General features: G+C 39.5%; 1 protein-coding gene and 1 long non-coding RNA gene across 6 annotated transcripts in view; one reads left to right on the top strand and one right to left on the bottom strand.

The window, feature by feature from the left end:
* The window catches only part of LOC102160118 (uncharacterized), a 61,712-nt gene extending 36,222 nt beyond the window's left edge, over positions 1-25,490 (top strand). For 3 of the 5 annotated variants that reach the window (XR_001299536.3, XR_001299537.3, XR_014819310.1), the window contains one exon: positions 2,540-4,015. This is a non-coding gene — a long non-coding RNA (uncharacterized LOC102160118). Of the gene's footprint in view, positions 1-2,363; positions 4,016-21,133; positions 21,802-23,988; positions 24,907-25,155 lie in introns of those variants that run through there. The other 2 variants (XR_014819308.1, XR_306159.4) reach the window with 2 other exon arrangements.
* On the bottom strand, positions 3,878-25,493 carry MRPS31 (mitochondrial ribosomal protein S31). Its single transcript, XM_001926103.6, has 7 exons — positions 25,292-25,493; positions 22,974-23,258; positions 21,609-21,767; positions 19,551-19,691; positions 18,399-18,478; positions 14,964-15,107; positions 3,878-4,178 (listed from the first exon to the last, which is right to left on the bottom strand). Exons 1-7 carry the CDS (start codon positions 25,414-25,416, stop codon positions 3,949-3,951), a joined length of 1,164 nt encoding a protein of 387 aa, XP_001926138.4. The 5' UTR covers positions 25,417-25,493; the 3' UTR covers positions 3,878-3,948.
* Between the last annotated feature and the right edge of the window lie 687 nt (positions 25,494-26,180).

Below are 26,180 nucleotides of genomic sequence, written 5' to 3' on the forward strand. Positions count from 1 at the left end.
ATATTAGTTATCTGTTGGTCAAAACAAACTACCTCAAACTTAGTGGCTCAAAACAACATACACTTATTATCTCCATGTTTCTGTGGGTCACTTAGCGAGGTTCCCTGCCCAGGGTCTCACAAGGCTGCAAGCAGTGTGTCAGCCAAGCTGTGATCTTTTGTAGAGCTTAGGGCCCTCTCCAAGGATCACGTTATGCTGGCAGAATTCAGTTATTTGGGGCTGGAGAAAGGACGTCCCCGTTTGTTTTGTTGCTGGCTCTCAGCCGGGGGTTGCCCACAGCTCCTAGTGACCCTGCAGCTCCTTACTGTGGCCCATTCACAGGCCTTCTCACAACAGGGCAATTTGCTTCTTCAAAGGCAGTAGAATACTAATCCAGTCACTAACAGTTCTACATAACAATGTAATCACAAGACTGAATAATTCCATCACTTTTGCCACAGCACATAATCTGGTCAAGGCAGTACCTACACCCATCATCTTTGTCTGTTTGCTAGAAGCAAGTCATAGGTTCTGCCTACACTCAGAAAGGATGTGATTCATTGGAGATTACCTTAGGGTGATAACTAGAATTTCCAATCCTGATAGCTTTATATTTGTTTTTCTTGCTACACTATACGAACTAAACTTCCACTATAATGTTGACAATAAATTATTATCTTAAAGGAAATGGTTAAATGATTCACTCTAAAGACATTTGCTGTAGGTTTTTTGTAAATGCCATTTATCAGGTTAAATAAGTTCTATTCAAAGTTCTGATTTGCTTTTTTAATTATAAATGACTGTTGAAGGAGTTCACGCTTTGGCGCTGTGGCACAGTGGGTTAAGAATCTGACTGCAGCGGCTTGAGTCACTGCAGACGTGCAGGTTCATTCCCCAGCCCAGCGAGTGGGTTAAGGGATCTGGCTGTGGCATAGGTCGCAGCAGTGGCTTGGAAGCAATCCCTGACCGGGGAACTTCCATATGCTATGGGTGTGGCCCTTAAAAAAAAAAAAAAAAAGACTTGAATTTTATCATGCTATTTTTTCTACATCCTTTGAGATGATATTTTTTTCTCCATTGTTAAATCACCCTTGCATTCCTGGAATAAAGGAGATTATCACTTTGTCTTTTTGACTTTTCTAGGGCCGCTCCTTCGGCATTTGGAGGTTCCCGGGCTAGGGGTCTAATTGGAGCTGTAGCCACTGGCCTATGCCACAGCCACAGCAACTTGGGATCCGAGCCGCGTCTGAGACCCACACCACAGCTCACGGCAATGATGGACCCTTAACCAACTGAGCGAGGCCAGGGATCAAACCCACAACATCATGGTTGGTAGTTGGATTCATTAATCACTGTGCCACGACAGGAATTCCAAGATTATCACTTTTCATTGCTGTTTTTTGTTTGCTGTTTTGGATTTTCCAAATGTGTTTTCATGATTGAGATTAATCTTTGTTATTCTTGTTATTAATCTTATTGTTATTAATCTCTTAAAATTGAGTTGGAATTTGTTCCCTCTTTTTCTATGCTTTGGAATAATTTCTATGTATACAATTAAGATTATTTGCCTTCTGGAATATTTTGAACTCTCTTGAGAAATAGTATGAGCTTATTGTCTTCTGAGATTTAAAAATAGAATCAAATTTGAGTTGTTAAATTATCACTTTTTTTAAACTATCCAAAGAGCCTCTGACCCATTTTTTTCCTCTTCTTAGAAATCTGATTTGCACAAACATCTTTCACATTTTTCTCTTGAATCTCCTTGCTACATGTAGAGAATTTCTTTAGATCCATTTGCCAGTGTCTAATCTGTTGCTAAACCCCTTCACTAAAATTTTTTTCAAATCTGGTTACTTTTATAGTCTCCTGCTCTATACTTGATTCTAAATTATATATATTTTATATTCTGAATATGGTAAGCCCACTATTTAAAGGCTTTATGAGTCTGATTTTGTTGTTTCTGCTGGTGTGCATTCATGTTGCTTTGTTTCCTTATGTGTGTTTTTTGTATTTTGAAGACTGGGTTTATGGTGGGTTCCTTCATGTACAATTTTTGTTGGTTTGTGCCAGGGTGTGAAACACTGCTTGCCTGCAACTAAATTCTTGTTTGGGTGATTTTTTAAAAAAGAATTCTTTTTTTTTTTTTTTTTGAAAGTATATATATTTTAATAGTTTAGAATGTCTTAAAATTGCCCTGCAAGAGGGTTACACTAATCTATACTCCCACATCAGTACCAAGTTTAGAAAAACGTATTTTTTAAAAGAATTAGTTGCTGAATATATATCATTAGGAATATACCAATAAACAAAAAAGTAAAAATTACCAGCCGTCTTATTACCTAGAAATAACTTATTTTTATACACATGTGAAATATTTGTCTTAGGTTCAAATGAGAAGAAAGGGGGTTGATCTGAAAAGGCATCATGAAGATACAGACCAGCCTGTTACAAGCTCAACTAATGTTCTAAAAGAGAAAGCTCATCTCTTTCAGTTTAGCACCAAAACTTTCCCACAGCATGATTTTGGCAGCTCCTAAAACCCCTTCTCCTCTCTATTTAGGCTGACTACTTGAGGCCTGGGAGGAGAGGAGACCCAGGTAGCTGGCTAACTGAGCAGTGTGGCTTCTTATGCTTCCATTGAAGATGATGGATTGGTATTGTAGGATCCATTCTTTAAAAAAGAATTCTCAATCCAATGCTGTGTTGAATTACCAGTGGTGAGAGTGGGGATCCTTGTCTTGTTCCGGATTTCCGTGGGAAGGCTTTTAGCTTTTCTCAGTTATTATATTTGCTGTGGGTTTGTCATAAATGGCTTTTATTGTGTTAAGGTATGTTCCCTCTATACCCACTTAGGTAAGAGTTTTTATCATGAAGGGATGTTGTACTTTGTCAAATGCTTTTTCTGCATCTATTGAGATGATCATGTGGTTTTTGACTTTTCTTTTTTTAATATGGTATATGACGTTGATTGATTTTGCTTATGTTGAACCATCCTTGTGAATCTGGGATGAATCCCACTTGGTTGTGGTATATGATCTTTTTTACATGTTGTTGGATTCAGTTGGCTAAAATTTTGTTGAGAATTTTTGCATCTATATTCATCAAAGATACTGGCCTATAGTTTTCTTTTTTGGTGGTATCTTTGGTTTTGGTATGAGGGTGATGGTGGCATCATAGAATGTCTTTGGGAGCATAATGTGAGAAAAAAATGTATACATGTATGTGTAACTGGGTCACCTTGCTGTACAGTAGAAAATTGACAGAACACTGCAAACCAGCTATAATGGAAAAAATAAAAATTATAAAAAAATAAATTTTCAAATGGTAAAAAAAAAATTATCAATCCTTTCCTTTCAGTTATATGAATTTGAATCAGACTTCTAAGCACTGTAATAGAAAAAATTACTTCCTACTTTGGCATGATGAAGCCTAAAGTACTAGAAGGGATTAGTATAAGCCCTTTATTCCTACAGGGTTACTTCACTATAGTGACCCAGATTTAGGCAAGAGTAGTTAAGGGTAGTTAATTTTGTGTGAAAAACATAAATATGTATAAGTGCAAATTTAGAAACTTTATGTAAATATATCTATGCATGTAAATTTGTCTATAAATCATCTCATTTTTTTAGCCCTCTGGTAGTGTCAGATATATATGGCTAATAATTATATTTCAAAGAAGTATGTTCACTGAATAAAAAGAAAAGGTTACAGGAAATTACCTTAAAGTTATTGCTAATTCTAAGATATTCCTTTTGTTGAGAATTACTAGTTGAATCCATAAAAGCTGGTAATTTTTTCCATGCAGGAATATTTTTCAGTTACAGTATATATACTTTTAAACAATTTAACATTTATAACGTTCAAATCAGATGCAATAATGAACACAATATAGGAAAACTTGTAGTAAAATTATTTTATTTAGTTATAACATGAATCTCCAATAGCCTGTAGTAAAAATTTCTATGGTCTTCAATTGAGCTGTATGCCACTTTCTTTCAGAATGACTCGTTTTTCATTAAAATAATTTCTAAACCACTCTATGTGTTCAACTTTCTGTTTAACACTCAGATATGGGTTTTTGGAAAGGCCACAGGTCACCAGCTCCATGAAGTGGCGAATTGGTCCCTGTTTTGGAAAATCCTGCAGGTATTTATCCAGAAATATATGTTCATGAAATTCTGAACCGTCATCATCAAAACCTAGGAAATGAGACAAAGTAATTAATTATAATTTTAAATGCAAAATCTACACTATAAGATTAACATTAATAGGTAGTGTAGTACTACAGCTAAAGGCATGAACTTTGGAGTCAAACAGAGGTTTGTTCACCAATTTAACAATTATGTAATTGGGAAAATTAATTAACTTCACAGAGCAACAGTTTCTTTAGGCATATAAAATCAGTATTAAAATAGCACCTCCGGAGTTCCCGTCGTGGCGCAGTGGTTAACGAATCCGACTAGGAACCATGAGGTTGCGGGTTCGGTCCCTGCCCTTGCTCAGTGGGTTAACGATCCGGCGTTGCCGTGAGCTGTGGTGTAGGTTGCAGACGCGGCTCGGATCCCGCGTTGCTGTGGCTCTGGTGTAGGCCGGTGGCTGCAGCTCTGATTCGACCCCTAGCCTGGGAACCTCCATATGCCGCGGGAGCGGCCCAAGAAATAGCAACAACAACAACAAACAAAAGACAAAAAGACAAAAAAAAAATAAATAAATAAATAAAATAAAATAAAATAAAATAGCACCTCCTTCCAGGTTCCCGCTATGGCACAGTGGGTTAAGAATCCGGCTGCAGTGGCTCAAGCCCTGGCCCAGTGCAGTGGGTTAAAAGATCCAGCGTTGTCACAGCTCTAGCTACAATTTGATCCCTGGACAGGGAACTTCCATATGCTACAGCGGCAGCCAAAAAAAGTAAAAAAAAAAAAAAATTATGTCCTTAAAAAAGGGGGAGGAGACACCAAGAGTGCCTACAAACAGAGAGAAGACCATGTGAGAACAAAATGAGAAGGTGGCCATTTGCAAGCCCTGGAGAAAGACCTCTGCAGAAACCAGCACTGCCAATACCTGGATCTTGGACTTGCAGTCTCCAAACTGTGAGAAAATAAATGCTCTGGTTCAAGTCACCCAGTCTCTGATATTTTGTTATGGAAGCCCTAGCAGACTAAAACAGACCCATGCAAGTACTCAAAAACAAAAATAAACAAAAAATCTGTTAAAAGGATATGAAGAGAAAATATTTGTAAACCATGCATTCAACAAAGGACAAGTATTTGGAATATATTTTAAAGCCCAAAACTCAACAGTTAAAAAACAGAAACAAAAACAGAAAACACACAGACAATTCAATTAGAAAATGAGCAAAAGATAAGAGACACTTCACATTTCAAGAAGAGATGTAAATGGCAAACACACACATGAAAAAGATGTTCACAAAAAAGAAAAAAAAAAAAAAAAGGAGTTCCCGTCGTGGCGCAGTGGTTAACGAATCCAACTCGGAACCATGAGGTTGCGGGTTCAGTCCCTGCCCTTGCTCAGTGGGTTAACGATCCGGCGTTGCCGTGAGCTGTGGTGTAGGTTGCAGACGCGGCTCGGATCCCGAGTTGCTGTGGCTCTGGCGTAGGCCGGTGGCTACAGCTCCGATTCAACCCCTAGCCTGGGAACCTCCATATGCCGCGGGAGCGGCCCAAGAAATAGCAACAACAACAACAACAACAACAACAACAAAAGACAATAAGACAATAAGACAAAAAAAAAAAAGATGTTCAACCTTGTTTGGACATTAGGGAAATGCAGATTAAAACCACAATGAGATATCCATACACACCTATCAGAATGTGAATACATCTGACAGAAAAAATAATGACAACATCAAATCCTGGTGAGAAAGAGAAAATTGAAAGGTAGACCATTCATATAAGGCTACTAGGAATATAAAATGGCACAGCCACTCCAGAAAACAACTTGTGAGTTTCTTTAAAAACTAAGCATGGAGTTCCCGTCGTGGCTTAGTGGTTAACGAATCCGACTAAGAACCATGAGGTTGCGGGTTCAATCGCTGGCCTTGCTCAATGGATTAAGGATCCGGCGTTGCCATGAGCTGTGGTGTAGGTTGCAGACGCGGCTTGGCTCTGGCGTAGGCTGGTGGCTACACCTCTGATTAGACCCCTAGCCCAGGAACCTCCATATGCCGCAGGAGTGGCCCTAGAAAAGACAAAATAAATAAAAAATAAATAAATAAATAAAAACTAAGCATGTAACTACCATACATCCCAGCAACTGCACTCCTTGGTATTTATTCCAGGGAAATGGAAATTTGTATTCACACAGAAACCTGTACATGAATATTTATAGTGCCTTTATTCTAAGAGCCAAAACCTGGTAACAACCAGGTCTCTTTTATCAGGTGACTGGTTAAACAAACCATAAGGTACATTCAAACCATGGAATCTTACTTGGCAATAAAAATAATAACCAAAAAAACCCCTATTGATACATATAACAACTTGGATACATCCCCAGAGAATTAATCATGCTGAGTGGAGGGGGGAAAAAAGCCAATCCCAAAGGCTACATACGATATGATTCTATTTGTGTATCTTTCTTGAAATGGCAAAATTACAGAAATGGGACATGGATTTGTGATTGTCAGGGATCAGGGACTAAGGAGGGGAGGCGGTGGGAGACAAGTGGATGTGGATATAAAAGGGTGTAAGAGAGATCCTTGAAGGGAGGAAGCTGCTCTCTGTCTTGACTGTGGAGGTGGTCACACACAGAACTAAACCCACAAGCACAACCACACAAAGTTCCATGTACAAAGGAGTACATGGAACACTGGTGAGATCTGAACCTGGTTGAAAAGACCATGGATGCCACCTGCCTGGCTGTGATACCGTCCCATAGTTACACAGAATGCGACTACTGGGAGGAAATGGGTAAAGGGTATACAGGTTATTTTTTCTTTCTTTCTTTCTTTCTCTCTCTCTCTTTCTCTTTCTCTCTTCTCTCTCTCTCTTTCCTCTTTCTTTCTCTTTCTCTTTCTTTTTTTTGGTCTTTTTGTCTTTTTTAGGGCCGCACCCCGGCATGTAGAGGTTCCCAGGCTGTTGCTAATCATAGCTGTTGCTGCCAGCCTACATCAGAGCCACAGCAACACCAGATCCAAGCCGCATCTGCGACCTACACCACAGCTCACGGCACCGCCAGATCCTTGACCCACTGGGCAAGGCCAGGGATGGAACCTGCAACCTCATGGTTCCTAGTCGGATTCATTTCCGCTGTGCCATAAGAGGAACTCCTTTTTTTTTAAATTATTATTTCTTAAAAATGCATGTTAATCCACAAGTTTAAAAATGCTTTCTAATCACTTATCATTACTTTATACTTATTGAAAGAGATCCTAAAAACTTTATTTGGACATTTAAAGATCTGTTCATCACTTTTATAAAAGCTAAAACACATAAGAACTAAATCCAGGTGTTAGATTGCCAAATGGCCACATACTACTCCTATGCTTGAATACATGACCCTTTGCCGTATGCCTTTGCCATTCTTCTCTTGAGTTGGTAGAAACAGCCTGTTTCTCCAACTCTTAAATTTGAGGTTAGCCAGGTGATCTTCTTTGGTCAATGGGACTTTACCAAACACAATGCAAATAAACGCTTAAAAGGCACTTGTATATCAATCCTTGCTCTTCGAAGCCAGGTGAACAAGCCCAGGCTAGTCAGTGAGAGGATGAATGACATATAGGTCCATTATCTCCTCCCCTGACAACAGTCAGCACCAACAACTAGGCATGTGAGAGAAGCCACTCTGGAACCACCCACCCCAGCCGACCTGCCAAAACAAACCATAAAACCCATAAGTTCACGAGCAGTTACAATTTAGCTGTTGTTTTGTTAAGTTTTGGTAGGCCTATTATATAGCAAAAACTGACACAATTGGTTAAGGTCTTCCTAAGACTTCTTCATATTCAGAATCCAACTCTTCTGAGTTGGCTTTTCAACTTTTTTTTTTCTTGGTCTTTTTAGGGCCACACCCATGGCATATGGAAGTTCCCAGGTCAGGGGTCGAATTAGAGCTGTAGCTGCTGGCCTACATACACCACAGCCACAGCAATTCAGGATCTGAGCCACATTTGCAACCTATACCACAGCTTACAGCAACACTGGATCCTTAAACCACTGAGTGAGGCCAGGGATCGAACCTGACACCTCATGGTTCCTAGTCAGATACATTTCCGCTGTGCCACAACAGGAACTCCAGAACTCTGCTTTGAGTTGTAAGTGGCTGCTCCTTCCGACACACTATTAAGAACATTCACAGGAGTTTCTGCTATGGTGTAGTGGGTTAAGGATCCAGCTTTTTAGGGCTGCACCTGGGGCATGTGGAAGGTCCCAGGCTCGGAGGGGTCGACTAGAGTCACAGCTGCAGGCCTAGGCCACAACCACAGCAACACAGGATCTGAGACTTGTCTGGGTAATCTTATGTTTTATCATCCTTACTCTAGACAAGAGATCAACCATCTTTTTAACTTAGAATGCTCCAGGAAGGCATAACAAGCAGGTCCTTCCTGAATAAGTCAATGACTGAATGAAAGCCAAGTGTACTGGCAAGCATAAAACAAAGGAAAAAAAGAGAAAGAAACAGAGGGGATTCTATATATAAAAATAAGTTCTAGATTAAATAGGAAAAGGCTAACAGATCTGACTATGTACAAATTAAAATCTCTATTGGTTAAAGACATTCTAAACAATTAAAAGTGACATGAACTTCTAGTTAAGATGTAGCAGATGGAACTCATGCTTTTTACATCTCTGCTCTCTTGCAATACTTACTAAATAGCAGTAAAAGGAAAAGAGAGTATAAAAGCCCAAAGACAAAGAGAACATAAAAAGAAGGATAACAGACAGGAAATAGCAGTAAAACTTTAGAAGAAGGAAAAGTGAACAGATGAGTAGTAATTGATTCAGCTGAGTTGAAGATGCTAAAATCAAATTAAGAAGCAAACAGAGGATTTCCTGTCATGGCTCAGCGGTTAACAAACGTGAGGATGCGGGTTTGATCCCTGACCTCGCTCAGTGAGTTAAGGATCTGATGTTACCCTGAGCTGTGGTGTAGGTACAGCTCAGATCCCACATTGCTGTGGCTGTGGTGTCGGCTGGCAGCTACAGCTCCCATTCGACCCCTAGTCTGGGGAACCTCCATATGCCATGGGTACAGCCCTGAAAAGCAAAAAGGAAAAGAAAAAAAAAGTAGGACAAATATCCAAAGAACAGCAGACATTTTAGAGAAGCCTCTAATATAAGTGACAACCACCTTGGCAGAAACTGCCTATCAAAATCTATTTTCCTTTTTTATCACAGAAGAATTAAAAACATGTATGTGGCTGTTTAGCAACATGATATTTTCCAGCCCTCCTTGGTCGAGGCATGGCCACATGATTAAAATTTTCATCAGTGGAATGTGAACAGAGGTGACATGACATTTTCGGGTCAGAGCGTTGGAGATAGTGAACTGCTTACACTATGCTCTTTCCCCCTTGTAAGCCTGAGCACAATGTTGCTGTGATTTGATTGTCTGTATTCACACACAGGAGGAAAACACCCTCTGAGATAAGGTGTTATTAAGGGAAGATAAAATGAAAGAAATCTGGATCCTTGGGTAACTACGTGGAGCATGGCCGCATACTGATCTTGAATTTGAGCTGTTATATCAAATAAATTTCTATCCTGTTGAAACACTGCATTTACGGGGTCTCAATGAAACAGCAGCTAGTTTAACCTAATACAGACTTTACAACAACAAGAAACTGAGAAAACTAAAAGAATGTGGGTAGCAGAAGAAACAAAAATTAATACAAAGAATAACAACAGTTAAAAGAAGGTGGTGTTCCCATTGTGGGTTAAGGACCCCCCCATTGTCTCTGTGAGGATGTGGGTTCGATCCCTGGCCTTGCTCAGCAGGTTAAGGATCCAGTGTTGCCACAAGCTGCGGTGCAGGTTGCAGATGTGGCTGAGATCTGGCATTGCTGTGGCTGTGGCGTAGGCCAGCAGCTGCAGCTCCGATTCAGCCCCTAGCCCAGGAACTTCCACATCCTGCAAGTGCGGCCCTAAAAAGACAAAAAAAAAAAAGAAAGAAAAGAAAAAGAAATAGCTTCTAAAGACACAAAAAGATGCATAGTCTGAGTAGCAATCAAGGAAATGCAAATAAAAACATCAATGATACCATCTTTGCCCTGAATATTTGAAAGATTAATAAATATCAGCATCAGATAAGGTGTGAAGAAATAGGATATTCATATAGTTGGGTGAAGGGTCAACTGGTTACCTTTTTAGAAGAGAATGTGTCAGCATTTATTGCAATTGAAAATATGTCTATTGTTTGGCCCTTCTAGGAATGAAAGTACTCAGACACACACAGAAGAATATATATAAAAGGACTCACTATTGACAAGGGAAGGTTTAAGACATATTGCTAAGCAGAAATAAATACAAGTGCTGCAGGTCACTCTCTGTAGTATGGTCCCATTTAGACCAAAGCAACAGATACACGTGAAACATGTATACATGTGAAAATGTATACATTTAAAGTAGACTGTTCACCATACTATAAATCAACTATACTTCAATAAAACTTTTTAAAGTAAAAAAAGAAAAAAAAGACTTGTAAAAAAAGTGGACTGTAAGGACACATATCAAACTAGTGGTAATGGTTGTTTTAAGAAAAAGGGAAGAGAACTCAGGGGCAAAGCAAATACTCTCTATTCTTCCATACTGTTTAACATTTTGCAAATAAACTTGCATATATTTATTTCTGTAACTTAAAATATGTTTTAGTAAACAAAAGAAGCACAATATAGTAAGGAGAAAATAAGAGAGTAGAAAATTAAATACAGGAAGGAAATCCCACAGGGTGCACAATTAAGTAAAGTAACACAGGTTAAATCTGTGTCTAATTCTGCTTTAAATATTACTGAATGCAACTCAATATTACTGAATACAGCTAAAAATATGGTACAGCAAACAAAGGGTAAAATCCAGTTAATAACAATGGCCAGTTATTTTTAATAAGAGTATATTACAGCACTGAAGCAAATTCAGTCACTTTCACTTTGATTTGTTTCCACTTCTATTTCGTCAAAACTATTATTTCTTTTCCCGTCAGTACTCTGAGGCTCTTGTTCATAGGCCACCATCTCAAAACAACCAACAGTTTGTTTCAGAAAACACATACCTAATCATCTTTATATTTGCCCTAATTTTCTCCACACAATACCCCCTCCCACGTTACAACAACAGAGCTCTCTTTAGAGTTTTATGGTAATTCTGAACTTTTCTAACTGTTCTTGCTAGCTCATATTACAGCACATTCCAGATACTCTAGCAAATGAGGGCACGCGAGAAGTGAACAAGTTTAAACCGACTAAAGAATAAAGATGAGAGTTTTGATGACATCCACGACTGAGCTGTGTTGCTCACTGAAGGTCTGAACTGAGATTCACTCTTGGGGGACATTTCAAAAACACCTGTAATTTGGTGGCATCTATAAGGCTAGGATATTCCAGAGCAAGACTCTGTGAACTGGGTAGTGGTAAAAATGTGATTAAATTAGTTAAGGCCAAAGCTACAACAAAAATGATCTTATTATTAATCCAATATATAACAAATACTACAAAAAGCTACTGCAAATTGAAAAGGCAATTTTTACATTTTAAGTGGCAAAACAACAAACTGCAATGTTACAGAAAAACACAACACTGGGAAGTAACTTGTAAACACAGGACATGCCATTTTGTCATTTTCGGTATTATGTTTGCAAACCGACCTGGCAAGCTATGAAATACAAAACAAAACATCCTTTCCCAAAAGCATCAAAGTAAATCTTCATAAAGCTAATTATTAGGAGAGAGCATGACATTTTATTAATCTTAAAATTTAAGAAATATAAAGGAATGTTACTGAACAGTTGAGGTCTTGGTTCTAATGCCGGTCCTCAAAGTACTCAGAAGATCCTAAATCTGTATTGAGGGGAGTGACCAAAGTGAGAAAGTTTCCACAGTTCCTTTCCTGTTTTTCATTCAGAAAACAATTGCCTTCAGGAGCTGGAAATGAGATCCCTCCCTTTCTGACCCTGAAGCATCAATAATATATACAGTGTATATGGATATTTGTCACATTTATCTCCCCAACTTGAGCAGAAAACATGTTTTTTTTTCCCTTTTTAAGAAGTTACTTTCTCAAAACCAGGTCAAACTCCTTTGGAGTTTGGATACTCAAGATTTTTTTTTTTTGAGTTCCCATTGTGGTGCAGCACAAACAAATCCAGTTAGCAACTATGAGGTTGTGGGTTTGATCTCTGGCCTTGCTCAGTGGGTTAAGGATCTGGTGTTGTGGTGAGCTGTGGCGTAGGTTGCAGACATGGCTCAGATCCCGAGTTGCTGTGGCTGTGGTTGTGGCACAGGCTGGCAGCTGTAGCTTTGATTCAACCCCTAGCCTAGGAACCTTCATATGCCACGGGTGCGGCCTTAAAAACAAAAAAAACAAAAAAACAAAGATTTTTTTCTTTTTAGGGCTGCACCTGTGGCATATGTCAATTCCCAGAGCGGCAGCTGCTGGCCTACGCTACAGCCACAGTAATGCTGGATCCAAGTCTTATGTGCAACCTCTGCCACAGCTTGCAGCAACGCTGGATCCTTAACCTGAGCAAGGCCAGGGATTGAACGTGCATCCTCTTGGATACTAGCTTAGTTCTTAACCTGTTGAGCCACAATGGGAACTCTTGGATACTCAAGAATTTGGTGAACTCAAATGTTTTACTTCTGATGACAATGTACCACCAATGCATGCTTCCCTATCATCCTATTTAGTGGTTCCTAGAAAATACATAAAATCCTCATGAATATTTTAATATTTTAAAATGTTATAGTATAGGAAATAATCATGATAACAAATCCCCTCATGATATTGTATCCACAAGTATAATGTCAGTGACAATGCTTTCCTTGTATAATCTCAGTGGTTTCTCAGGAGAATCCCATAAAATAAGTCCTAGTATTATCCCCATCATTTTATAGATGGGGAAGTTCTGGCTTGGAGAGATTAAGACTCACTGAGGGTGGTTCCCTTGTGGCTCAGTGAGATAAGGATCTGGCATTGTCATTGCTGCAGCTTGGGTCACTGCTGTGGCAGAGGTTCGATCCCTGGCGTGGGAACTTCCACATGCCACAGGTAGGGTCAAAAAGGAAAAAAAAAAGACTCACTCAGGTACTTGAATTCCTAACCACCATACTTCACTGCCTCTCCTAAATAAAGTCGTAACATTCCCCTCAATGCTGTGTTTTCAAACCACGTTTTTAACCATGAAGACCTGGAGCACCCAAGTTTCATCAAATATAGAACAAAGTCTTCCCTTAATATCGTACACTGTATTTTGTTTGTTTTTTTTTAAACTACTTTTAAAATTCTATGATCATACAGGAGGGCAAACTAACATCTACTCCTATATATTATATGCTGAGCAACTCAATAGCTTTATCTGATTTAATTCCTACATTCTTCCAATGAGGTATCTTTAATTTTACAGATAAGGAAACTAAGTCTCAGGAGGTTAAATAATCTCCTCAAAGGCAAATGGCTAATAAGTGACAGAGCTGGGATCTGCACTCAGCTTTATACAAATGAAAGTTCTTGGCTTTTTTTTTTTTTTTTTTATCTTATCCTAATACCTTGCAGAATGTACAGGCCATAATACTCTTAAAAATACACACTATGTAATAGATGAAACAGATTGCTACTTTTACTGAATATATCATACAAATACACAAAATATTAAGAATTTCCTAAAGGATTTGTAACTCCCAAAAGTTTTCCTATATAAAATTATTACTTTATGAAAATATAAGCCTATCCAACAAATGAAAGATTATCAAAAGTTAACTATTACAGTGCAGCATAATACTACAAAGGTTAAAATATGGACTACATTTTCCTATGACTTCCTGAGGTGTTTGCAACTTCTAGTAAATCTTACCATAAAAGTAAATGAATCTCTTCTAATTGAAAATACATTCTATAAAAATTCAATGAAATGTTTTGCTGATGACATCATGGTATCATAAAAAATAAATAGCATAGTAATACTGTTTTCCTTTTTACTGAGAAAGAGATAACACCTCCAGAAAAATCTCCAGGAAAGCAGAATAAGCATTCACGTATGCAGCCAAAGAGTTCCAAAGAATTTCAAAGCCTCCTCACATTTTTGCTTCGAGTGGCTTTGTGTACAAGAAACTTGCACATTATTAATGCAGTGGTTTTATGAATAAAAGATACCAGCATGAAGACTTGAAGAGTTGTAATGTTCTCCAGAACTGAAGTGTGATCTCATACCCAGTATTTAATGTATCAGAAGATTTGCCAGGGAGTTCCCATCGTGGCGCAGTGGTTAATGAATCCGACTAGGAACCATGAGGTTGCGGGTTCGATCCCTGCCCTTGCTCAGTGGGTTAACGATCCGGCGTTGCCATGAGCTATGGTGTAGGTCGCAGACGTGGCTTGGATCCCGTGTTGCTGTGGATCTGGCGTAGGCTGCCACTACAGCTCCGACTAGACCCCTAGCCTGGGAACCTCCATGTGCTTCAGGAGCGGCTCAAGAAAAGGCAAAAAGACCAAAAAAAAAAAAAAAAAAAGAAGATTTGCCAGGTAATCTCCTGCTTAGCAAGTAGAAAATGCTCTTCATGTGCAGTTCTCGACACTTCTACGTCATAGACATTCGTGATGCACTTGTCATAAATTTACTTAGGTTCCTTATCAAACAACTAGAATTAAGTGAAATTCTAGCATTCTTTTAAAAAACACGGCAATATTTCTTTTAGTACATCACAATATATTTACACGAAGTTTGAAATTGAGATCCACATTCAGAATCTACCACTGACATCTGCCAGATTCAATCGCAATCACTGAATTTTATAAACTTCTGATGTTAAGACTTACCTGCCTCGTTGTTAATTGGGAACTCCCACAACTTCCCCTCTTTTGTCCACTGAATCATCTCTTCAAAACCATTCTGAAAGGGCCGTTCAGTGACTGCTGCTAACTGCTTAGCAAATTCTATATCCCAAAGAGAAGGCACTGCCTCTGCAGAATAACAACATTCAAAATACGCAAAATTCATGTAAATGTCTTTCTTTTTGAAAATGTTATCATTGGTTCTGAACTGGTTTTATATTTTCAGATCTTGAATCTCATAATTAGTATATAATGAAAGGTCACTCTCTGACAGCTAGAACTAAAAAACAATGCAGAAATACTATAACCATAATAATTGCAAGCCTTAACTTTTGTTTTACCACAATGCTACGTAATCAATCCCTAGTCTCACTGCCCCCTCTACTGGAAAGGAAAAATAAGTCTTTTATTTAAGAAAGTTTTTATGAATGTGAGTATTTTTTATACAATATGTGATTTTGATCTTTAAAGTGCAGCCTCTTTTCAGTCTGTCAAGATAAGTGACTAATATACTAGTAATAAGGACCAAAGAAGTTAAATTAACATAATTACAATAATAATGACAATGATAATACTATTAATGCATACTGGTATGCATTACTCTGTTTTTTATGCATCAATTCATTTAATCCTTACAATCAACTCCATGAGTAAGGTAATATAATGTTAGCTTATTACTACCATCATATCACCTGTTTGAATCATTTACTCGCCTTGAAAATTTAAGACATCTTTATTTGTATTTCATTATTTATTTTTTTGGCCACACCTGCAGCATTTGTAAGCTCCGGGGCCAGGGATCAAACCCTCGCCCTAACAGTGATATGAGCTACAGCAGTGACAACACTGGATCCTTAACCCGCTGAGCCACTAGGAACCCCCTAAGATATCTTTAAAGAATGAGTCATATTCCCACCAATTGTTGCTGGTGGGAATGTAAAATGGGCTAACTTTATCACTTTATCAGAGTTTGGCAGTTTAAGAAGACTACACTTATCATACAGCCATTTGACTCCTAGATATTTATCCAAAAGAAAACATGTCCATAAAAAGAGCTGTCTGTACATGAGAGTTCTCGTCTGACTGTGGCTGACCACACACTGACTGCTGGATATGAAGCTGTTGATCTTGAAAATCTGAGAGGGAAAGATTCCAGCAGTTAGACTAGAGAGCCACATTTTCAGAGGAATCGTAACAGTAAAATAACTTAAATATCATGGTTATATTTTTTAAATTTATTCAGTAGACACTGATCAACTCTCTCTTTTTTTGGCTCTTTTCTGTCTTTTCTGTGATCATCATCATCATCATTATTATTACAAGATGCAATTGTTTACTGAATTATTTACTGCACTCCAGGCACTGTACCTGACACTTTATTATTTTATTTAACCCTTGAGATGTATGTATTAGCCCCATCTTATAGGTGGGGAAAGGGATGGCAGAATCTGAATTTGAATAATCAAGATGTACCCAACACCAAACTCTTTCCATTAAGCTAAACTGCCTCTCAGCTCTAGTTTACTCCAGGATAAGCAGTAGGGTCTAAGACAATTCCTGTTGCAGCAGTGGTTAAGAACTCAGTGGGGAGCAAAATGTAGGAATCATGGGAAAGAAGAACTCATTTGCTCAATCACAAAATAATTACTGAATGCCAACCACATGTCAGGCATTATTTTACCTGGGAGGGAAATAGCAGTGGAAACCCTTCTAAACTTATTTGCACCTTGTTGCAATTCTTGTATTTTACTGGAAACAAAAGACACTCTTTAGACTTTTACAAGTATGGCTCCTTAAAACAGTACCTTCATCAGAGTAAATATTCATAAATCTGTGCATTATTTTATTAGAGTATAATCATTTTATATTGTTTTATAAAATACTTATATTTCAGTACCTCCTTGACAGCTAATTTCAGTTTTAGAAATAAGATTTCTGATTTAAAAAAAGCAAGCTGGCTCCTTTAAGAATTCAAGTGCCTCTTCTGGCTGTTATTAGGTGGACAACAGCAGCTGCCCTAACAACAAATTTCCTCTTTGAGGCAAGCTTAAGAGTTGCCACTTCAGCAGGGGAGAGGTGATGGATTCTAAAAGCCTGTGCATTTTGTACTTCCTTTTCATCATATTGGACAGAAAGCAATTGTCACAATACAAGAAGAGGGGTTGTTCTCTTAGCTTTAACCTTCAGTTTAAGTGAATAGTGACTGAATTAACTCCTTTCCTCCATGGATATATATTTTATAACTCAATTTGTTTAAAAAAGGATTTAAGATAACTTATTTCTATTATCTATAAGCCACTTGACTAGGTGCTGGGTATACAAAAATTAATGAGATCCAGCCCCTAATATCAGGGATCTTATTGAATAGTGGGAAAATCAGATGTTTTTTATAAATAACTTACAGATTAAATGAGCTGCTGGAAGATGGCCTAGGAACTTAAATATCAAATATAAAATTATTTCTACCAAGGTCCAAAAAGCTAACTTACACTCTTTAGAAATGAAGGCACTTATAAGCTAAGGCCATTTGTATGGAGTTTCTTCACTTATTTTAAGGTATCAGTAAATCAAAATTAAAGTCATGCAAGAAGACACTCTTCTTTTTCTTTTAATTAGGCTTAAAGTAAATCTGAAGTTTGACTGCTTGCCAAAAGAATAAAAAGGCTGTGTGTTAAGAAAAAACACTGTAAGTCTGCTAAATATATTCCCTGAATGCTCTCCTTCCCCTAAATAATCTTTAAATAACTTTGATAATTTACTTCTAAAAATGCTATCTCATCTTCTAGATAGTAAGCTGCCTTAAGGCAGACACCACAATTTATCTTTAATTAGCAGCATGGAGGTGTGTTGCAAATAGCAGGTGATCATTAATGTTCTAACCCAAGTTAGTAGCCAATCTATAGAGCTGGAATCATGCAGCTGGTAGTAATTACACACCCATCGACCCCATCCCACCCCTCCATGTCGTGCGGACTGCAACATTTCAAGGGGGATGTCTGACCAAGACTAGCAATGTCAATAACTACCTTAATAAGCAATATCCAGGTCAATGACAGCACAGAACATTAAGATACCTTATTATTTTATTTTATTTTTTTCTTTTTAGGGCCACACCTTTTTTGCATATGGAAGTTCCCAGACTCGGGGTCAAATTGGGGCTATAGTGCCACTCTATACCACAGCCATAGCAACTCGAGATCTGCAACCTACACCACAGCTCATGGCACTGCTGGATCCGCAACCCACCAAGTCAAGCCAGGAATCGAACCCGCATCCTCATGAATACTAGTCGGATTCGTTACTGCTGTGCCACAATGGGAACTCCCAAAATACCTGATTATTATGTGATCAAAACATGAGGGACAATTTTGAAAGATGGAATGTTTCTATACCTGAGAAACACTTATTTTCTTAACAAACCTGTTTCAGGTGCCTCTTCAGTAACTGCCTGAGGCTCAAAAATATTAAGTCTCCTTCCCTTGAATATATTTTTCCTAAAACTAAAAAAGAAAAAAATTATTTTAATGAATATTTTTATACAACATTAACAAAAATTATTTGAGAAGAAAATTTTATATGAAATATTCAATGTAGAAATTAATAATAATTCCACTGTCCGACACCAAACATTTTAACTAAACTGCCATTGTAAGCATATTCTGTTATCAAGTTCAATTACAGTTGGTCAGACCATGCTAAATATTTGGTTCCCCCTCCCCAACCATCACCTTATAAGCTTGAAGGAAAGAATAGAAACTTTATGTAAATATAGACAGCTTTCTATTACAAAATAACTATGTAAGGCTCAGCTTAGCATCTTTAAGAATTGCAAATCACCAAATTCAGATCGCCAGAAATAATCTACCAGTTTAAGGTATTACAATGGACCCGCATTTTTTTTGGATGGTGGATTATTTCTCTAAAGTATTAAGATGATTATATAGAGATAACATACATAGAGGGTACACAGGAGTTCCCACTGTGGCTCGGCAGGTTAAGGACCTGACATAGTATCCGTGAGGATGTGGGTTCGATCCCTGGCCCCACTCAGTGGGTTAAGGATCCAGCATTGCCACGAGCTGTGATGCAGGTCACAGATGTAGCTCGGGTCCTGTGTTGCTGTGGCTGTGGTGTAGGCTTGCAACTGCAGCTCCAGTTTGACCCCTAGCCTAGGCACCTCCATATGCCACAGTTGTGGCTGTAAAAAGAAAAAAATTTTTTTATAAATTAAAGGGTACCTAAATATACACTCTTAGGCACACAAGAAAAATAATGCTTCTCGCAAAACACTCATTTTTCAGAATTTGGTCAGCCCCACTTATTCTACATCAGGAGACTTTTGTTCACCATGGGTAAATGTGAGGCAGGACCCATTTCGATTTATGGCGTAGAAAAATGTAGGACTGCTAAGCCAAGTATCTTTCCCTCTCTGGGAAATGGTATATGGAGAGTAAGAAGACAGATATAAATGCATCCACAATGCTCAGATACCCATCAGCAACAATATGCACAGCAACAAGGTAAATCTACAGCTAAACCAACAAAATCAAACAGCCTGCAGAGCCTGAATACCTTTTTTTAAGATTGAGAGTCTTCTCTTGGTCAGCAAAATCATCGGTTCCTTCATCAAACTGAATCTGATGCACTGGTCTTGTACTAACTCTAGCTGTGGCAGATCTGGCAACTTTCATATCTGATATGATGTTACTGAAACTGAAATAAGAAAAAGGTCAAGTGTATTAGAAATTTTAGCTACAGAAAAGTAATACATTTTCTTTTTTTTTTTTTTTGCTATTTCTTTGGGCCGCTTCTGCGGCATATGGAGGTTCCCAGGCTAGGGGTCTAATCGGAGCTGTAGCCACTGGCCTACGCCAGAGCAACGCGGGATCCGAGCCGTGTCTGCAACCTACACCACAGCTCACGGCAACGCCGGATCGTTAAGCCACTGAGCAAGGGCAGGGACCGAACCCGCAACCTCATGGTCCCTAGTCAGATTCGTTAACCACTGTGCCACGACGGGAACTCCATAAATTTTCTTAAGAGATTCACATCACTTAATTCTTATTTCACTTCTATGCACTATACTGCATAAAAAGGCATGTTTTAATAAAAGATTACATGTTGCATATTAACATCACGGGCCACTCAGATTGATGGTGCCTTTTAAAGATGCTCTTTAGAAATGTTTATTTAAAACATAATTAAAGGAGTCATGTAAACTATAAATACAATAAAATTAATCAAATTAAAAAATAAATTAGTCAATAATTATATAAACTCAAAAAAAAAAAAAAAACCCAAAACAAAAAACATACTTAAAAGTTTCACTTTCAGAGTTCCTGTTGTAGCTCAGCAAGTTAAGAACCCAGCATATTCTCTGTGAGGATGTAGGTTTGATTCCTGGCTTCACTCAGTGAGTTAAGGATTTGGTGTTGCCACAAGCCGTGGCATAGGTTACAGATGTGGCTCGGATCCAGTGTTGATGTGGCTGTGGTATAAGCCTGTAGCTGCAGCTCTGATTTGATCCCTACCCTAGGAATCTCCATGTGCCACAGGTATGGCCGTAAAAAAGAAAAAAAAAAAAAAAAAAAAAAGAGAGTTCCCGTTGTAGCTCAGTGGTTAACGAATCCGACTAGGAACCATGAGGTTGTGGGTTTGATCCCTGGCCTTGCTCAGTGGGTTAAAGGATCTGGCATTGCCGTGAGCTGTGGTGTAGGTTGCAGATGTGGCTCGGATCCCGAGTTGCTGTGGCTCTGGTGTAGGCCGGCACTACAGCTCCGACTAGACCCCTAGCCTGGGAACCACCATATGCTGCGGGAGCGGCCCAAGAAATGGCAAAAAGACAAAAAAAAAAAAGTGCCACTTGTGAAAAACTGTCAAGCGTCCGGAGAAGCTGATATACAATCAATATCTGTATACCTATCACCTAGATTAAGAATCGTATTAAATTTGAAATTTAGCCATACTTATCTGTTGTCTTGCATTTGTTTTTATTGGTACTGCCTTTCATTTGTTCAAGTACATATAAAATGAGTAATCATATTGTGCATAAAACCAGCACATTATTTAACTGGAAAAAAAATCTCAGAGACACTGTCTTATTCTGTTATTTATTTATTTTTAATAACATTACTGGTTTATCACTTCTTTTTCAGAGATAAGAAATTATGTAACTTCGAAAGAAGTTTAACCATTCGACTGGTCTTTTAAAACTGCTATCCTACTTAACACGTGAGTTTTTTTTTTTGTCTCTTTGCCATTTCTTGGGCCGCTCCCGCAGCATATGGAGGTTCCCAGGCTAGGGGTCTAGTCGGAGCTGTAGTGCCGGCCTACACCAGAGCCACAGCAACTCGGGATCCGAGCCACATCTGCAACCTACACCACAGCTCACGGCAATGCCAGATCCTTTAACCCACTGAGCAAGGCCAGGGATCAAACCCACAACCTCATGGTTCCTAGTCGGATTTGTTAACCACTGCGCCACGACAGGAACTCCAACAGGTGAGTTTTAATAGAAATCAAATTGTTAATATTTAGGAGGCATATTTTACATATAAATGAGTATTTATGCATATTATTCAGCACTTATAGGAAAACAGCCTATTCTGAAATAACTATCGATTCACTAACCTAATTTTAGGCTTCTCTCCATCCTTCTGAGCCTTTGAGTCTTCCTCATGCTTCTGGAGCTGCCTGAGCAGCTCTGACTTGGTCATCCGTCTGTCAAAAGGGAGAGAGTCTGCAACAGCAGACACAGCCGCCACCAACTCAGAGCTCAGAGACTCACTCCTGAAAGAGAACATGGAGTACAAATGAGAAAAAGGTAGTACTTTAGTGGAAAGTAAAATGATTTCTTGGGAGAAAACTTTTTTTTTTTTTTTGTCTTTTTGCCATTTTTTGGGCCGCTCCCTCGGCATATGGAGGTTCCCAGGCTAGAGGTCTAATCGGAGCTGTAGCCGTCAGCCTACGCCAGAGCCACAGCAACGCGGGATCCAAGCCGCGTCTGCGACCTACACCACAGCTCACGGCAACGCCAGATCCTTAACCCACTAAGCAAGGGCAAGGACTGAACCCGCAACCTCATGGTTCCTAGTTGGATTCGTTAACCACTGCGCCACGACGGGAACTCCGGGAGAAAACTTTTTGTCATTCAAAAAGTATCATTCAATTCAATTTCTGATAAATCAGGCTTTTTTTTTTTTTTTTTTTTTTTTGGCTATGCCTGAAACATGTGGCCAGGGTTCAAACCCAAGCCACAACAGCTACCCAAGGCACTGCAGTGACAACACTGACCTGCTAGGCCACAAGGGAACTCCTCTTAAGTGATCATTAGTGTCTGTGTTTATAAACTAATATTTAGTCTTCATTAATTCTGTATTTGCAAAATAATTAAAAAAAAAATCCTCTAGGAGTTCCCACTGTGGCTCAGTGGGTTAAGAATCTGACTAGCATCCATGAGGATTCGGGTTCTATTCCTGGACTTGCTCAGTGGGTTAAAGGATCCGAGTTGCCATAAGCTGTGATGTAGGTCACAGATGCAGCTTGGATCTGGCATTGCTGGGGCTGTGGCGTAGGCCAGCAACTGCAGCTCGATTCGATCCCTAGTCTAGGAACTTCCATATGCCACCAGTGTGGCCCTAAAGACCAAAAAAAAAAAAAAAAAAAAAAACTTCTAGGAGTAGCTAGTAGTAATCTGTAGCTCAGCAGAAATGAATCTGACTAGCATCTATGAGGACACAGGTTCGATCCCTGGCTTCATTCAGTAGGTTAGGGATCTGGCATTGCCATGAGCTGTGGCGTAGGTTGCAGATTTGGATTGGATCCTGTGTTGTTGTGGCAGCTATAGTTCCGATTCGACCCCCTAGCCTGGGACCTCCATATGCTGTGGGTGTGACCCTAAAAAAAACCAAAAAAATTTTGTTCTGAAAGAAAAAGCTTAGTGGAGTTTCAAAAGTTACTTTCAAAGAAGAACATTTAAATTTTAACTCAAGTTACCTCTTTTGCGGAGCATCTTCTGGCGCTTTTTTAATTCTGCCAATTGCAGTCTCCAAATTTTTAAGTTGTCTTTTGTTGGATGGCTTTGTAGTTTGTACATTTACTGTGCTTAATTCAACTTTCATGCCCTTAATAATATTTAGCAAGTCTTTTTTCGAATTCTCCTTTACACTGCCTTTGCTCTCTGTCTCCTTGGAAATCTCACAGGTTGGACCAGACTGCTCATCTTTCTTGCTATAGACCAAGTTGTTAGTGCCAAAATATCTTTGGATATTATTTTCTGTCCTGAAAAGATTAAAGAAAAAAAATGAAATACAGGGCAAAATCATAAAGTCAGGGCTCAAAATGCTGCTTCTATGTTTTTTAAATTTTTTCAATTCAAACCCTTTGCTTTTGCTTATTGTTGTTGTTCACAACCATCAGGACAGCAATTTAACATTTATTGAATGTATGCCATGTGCCTAGTGTTGAGCAACATTTTATGTACATTTTCTCATACCCATATCAACCCATACGGTAGATATTATCCCCATCTTACAAATAAGGAAACTGGAAACCAGAGAAGTAACTTACCCAAGGTCATGTAGCTGAGAGCTCACTAAAGCTGAAGGCACACTAGTGAGCCACAAATGAGTTACAGGCCTGCTGAGATACTGACCACCTGGTCCTCAGGGTGTCTGAGTGAGGCCCAGGCTGCTGGTGCTCCTGTCTGTTGCTTCCCTCCGTGTTCCCTCAGGTTTGGTACAAATCTCATTGTCTATGTGTTCCATGACATTAAAAAACCTTGCAAAACACTGATATAGTTAATACATTTCAATTTCTTATTCTCAAACCTCAAACTGACAAACCAGCAAGTCCTTACTCTTTTTTTTTTTTTTTTTTTTTTTTTTTTAAGGCTGCACTTGTGGCATATGGAAATTCCCAGGCTAGGGGTCGAATAGGAGCTGCAGCTGCAGGCCTATGCCACAGCCACAGCAACGCCAGGTCTGAGCCTTGTCTTCAACCTACTCCACAGCTCATGGCAACCCCGAATCCTTAACCCACTGAACAAGGCCAGGGATTGAACCGGCATCCGCATGGATACTAGTCAGGTTAGTAACCCACTGAGCCACAATGGAAACTCCCACATCCTTACTCTTAACACAATATAACAGCTCTATAAAAAGTCATAAAAAACAATATGACAATAAAGAAACTCCTATTTTTTTTTAAAAAAAGGTTACTTTCTTTAAAAAAAATTCCTGGGTGTGATTCTAATTAATTTCCTCATTGAGCTACCTGCCATTTAACTAATCACCATTTGTAAGCTAAGCTAAAATGGAACAGAAAAGAATATTCAGGGGCCTCTTGCCATAAGCAGGTATTTCTGTATTCTAAAAATTGACATATTTTAAAAGCTTTCTTTTGTTAACATTAATGGCACCCTAATCCTCTAAGGCAGCCAGCTGAAATCTTTGCTGTCTCTCCTACCCTTATGTCATCATGTGATATCCTAGCAGTTTCACTTGTGCAATTCTTCTCCTCCATCCAGTTACTTCTTCCCATCCCCACTGCTCCTAACCTGCTTCAGGGCTGTACTTAGCCAAACTGGCCCCCAATCTTTCTATATGGAATATATATGCAGTAGAATTGTTTTCACAAACGTGAGTGTTCTCAGAGAATACGTACCAACATCAAGTATGCTGCAAATCTTTTTGTTGCCTGGCTAACTCCAACCCTTGGTCCTCCTTCAGATTTTATCATATTTCTTCTCTAGAAATTATACTCTGAACCTCTCCTACGATGATGAGGCGTCTTTATTTGCTCATCCAGCAATTACTTGTTCAATTAATTCTGTGCCACCTCCACTATCTCAGCCAGCACTCCACTATACTTGAACTGCCTACTTTGTGGAACTATACGCTCTGTGATGGCAGGACTGTGTTACCGGGGGGTAAGCGCTTTCAAAAATCAAGGTAACATCATCACAGTCTTGGGAGACTAAATAAATAACAACAACAAAAAAAAACCCTTTCGCTTTCTGGAACCTGGATAAAATGGGAAGTGGGAAGAGGGATGAGGCGCGGTATGTAGTAGAAGGAGCACAGGGCAGAGGACCAGGCCTAGCCACAGGAGCTGTTTCCTACGCACGCTATGACCTTGGGCAAGTCGTTTTATCTTTCTGGGATTTCCCTTTTCTCAGATATAAAGCAAAGGCTTCTAAGATCCTAAGGGTCAGAACATGGGCCCCAGGAAGCCTGAGAAAAGTAACAATGTACAGGAGCGGGGACAGGGGTTGCTTGAAGACCTGCGGGGCCAACAGCGCTGAAATGCGATACCTGACCGTTCCACGCAGAGAATCGAGCAGCAGGATGGCAGCCGCCGATGCCTCTGGGCCTCCGGAGCACAGAGGGAGGCGGGAAAGGGGGCGAAGAGGGATGACAGCAGAGACCCTCGGAAGCATCGCAGAGAAACCATCAAAACCGGGAACGCTGCAGCGAAGGTGCGTCCCCCGCCAAACACGCCCTCCACTCCTACTTCCGCTTCCCAGTCTGACGCGCTCCTTCCCCTAGTGTTCCGGAGGCAACAGGGGCCGGTAACTGTGTTCCGGGCTCGCCCGCGGCCGCGCTGAGCCCGCAGCCTGCAAGCGACTGCACCCTCGGCGATTCTAGTCCCGGAGGTGGAGTCAAATGAGGTCAGCCTGGGTGCGGTGCTGCAGGCGGGACCCTGACCCGAGAGCTGAGCGCTTGGAGGGAGCCATCAACTCTGCGAATACTGCTTTTCGGGCGGGAAAGATGAGGCGCAGAGCTGACCCTGTGGTGCGGCGTTTAGGGGAGAGGATCACAGCATTCATCGTATTGTAAAAATCATCGATTGCCACCGCGGAGACTTAAAGGGTTACCATGGGCCATGCTGTCGGATAAATTAGTATTTCCTTTCAGTCTCTGTTCTGGGCATAGAGTCAAAACATGAGATGCGTATGTTTCAAAAAAGGCTTTGGAAATAAAAAGATGCGGCTTTTTCCTGCCTCTTATGAAGGGATTGAACGGTGGTCCAGAAAGGATGTGAGGAATTCTCAGATCTGGAAGGGTGTGAGCATAAACGCGGTGAAAAATGCTGTCTAGTAAGTCACAAGGCAACCTAACCTGTAGCTTAGAATTCCATACTGTAGGTTGAATATTGACATCAGCATTTTGCCTAATGTCAAAAAAAAAAAAAAAATTCAAG

The sequence above is a fragment of the Sus scrofa genome, chromosome 11 (genome assembly GCF_054392235.1).
Source record: "Sus scrofa isolate SSC_HxYL_T2T_F1_AM1 chromosome 11, Sscrofa_HxYL_maternal_Yorkshire_Landrace_v2.0, whole genome shotgun sequence".
In the NCBI taxonomy this organism is placed as follows: Eukaryota; Metazoa; Chordata; class Mammalia; order Artiodactyla; family Suidae; genus Sus; species Sus scrofa.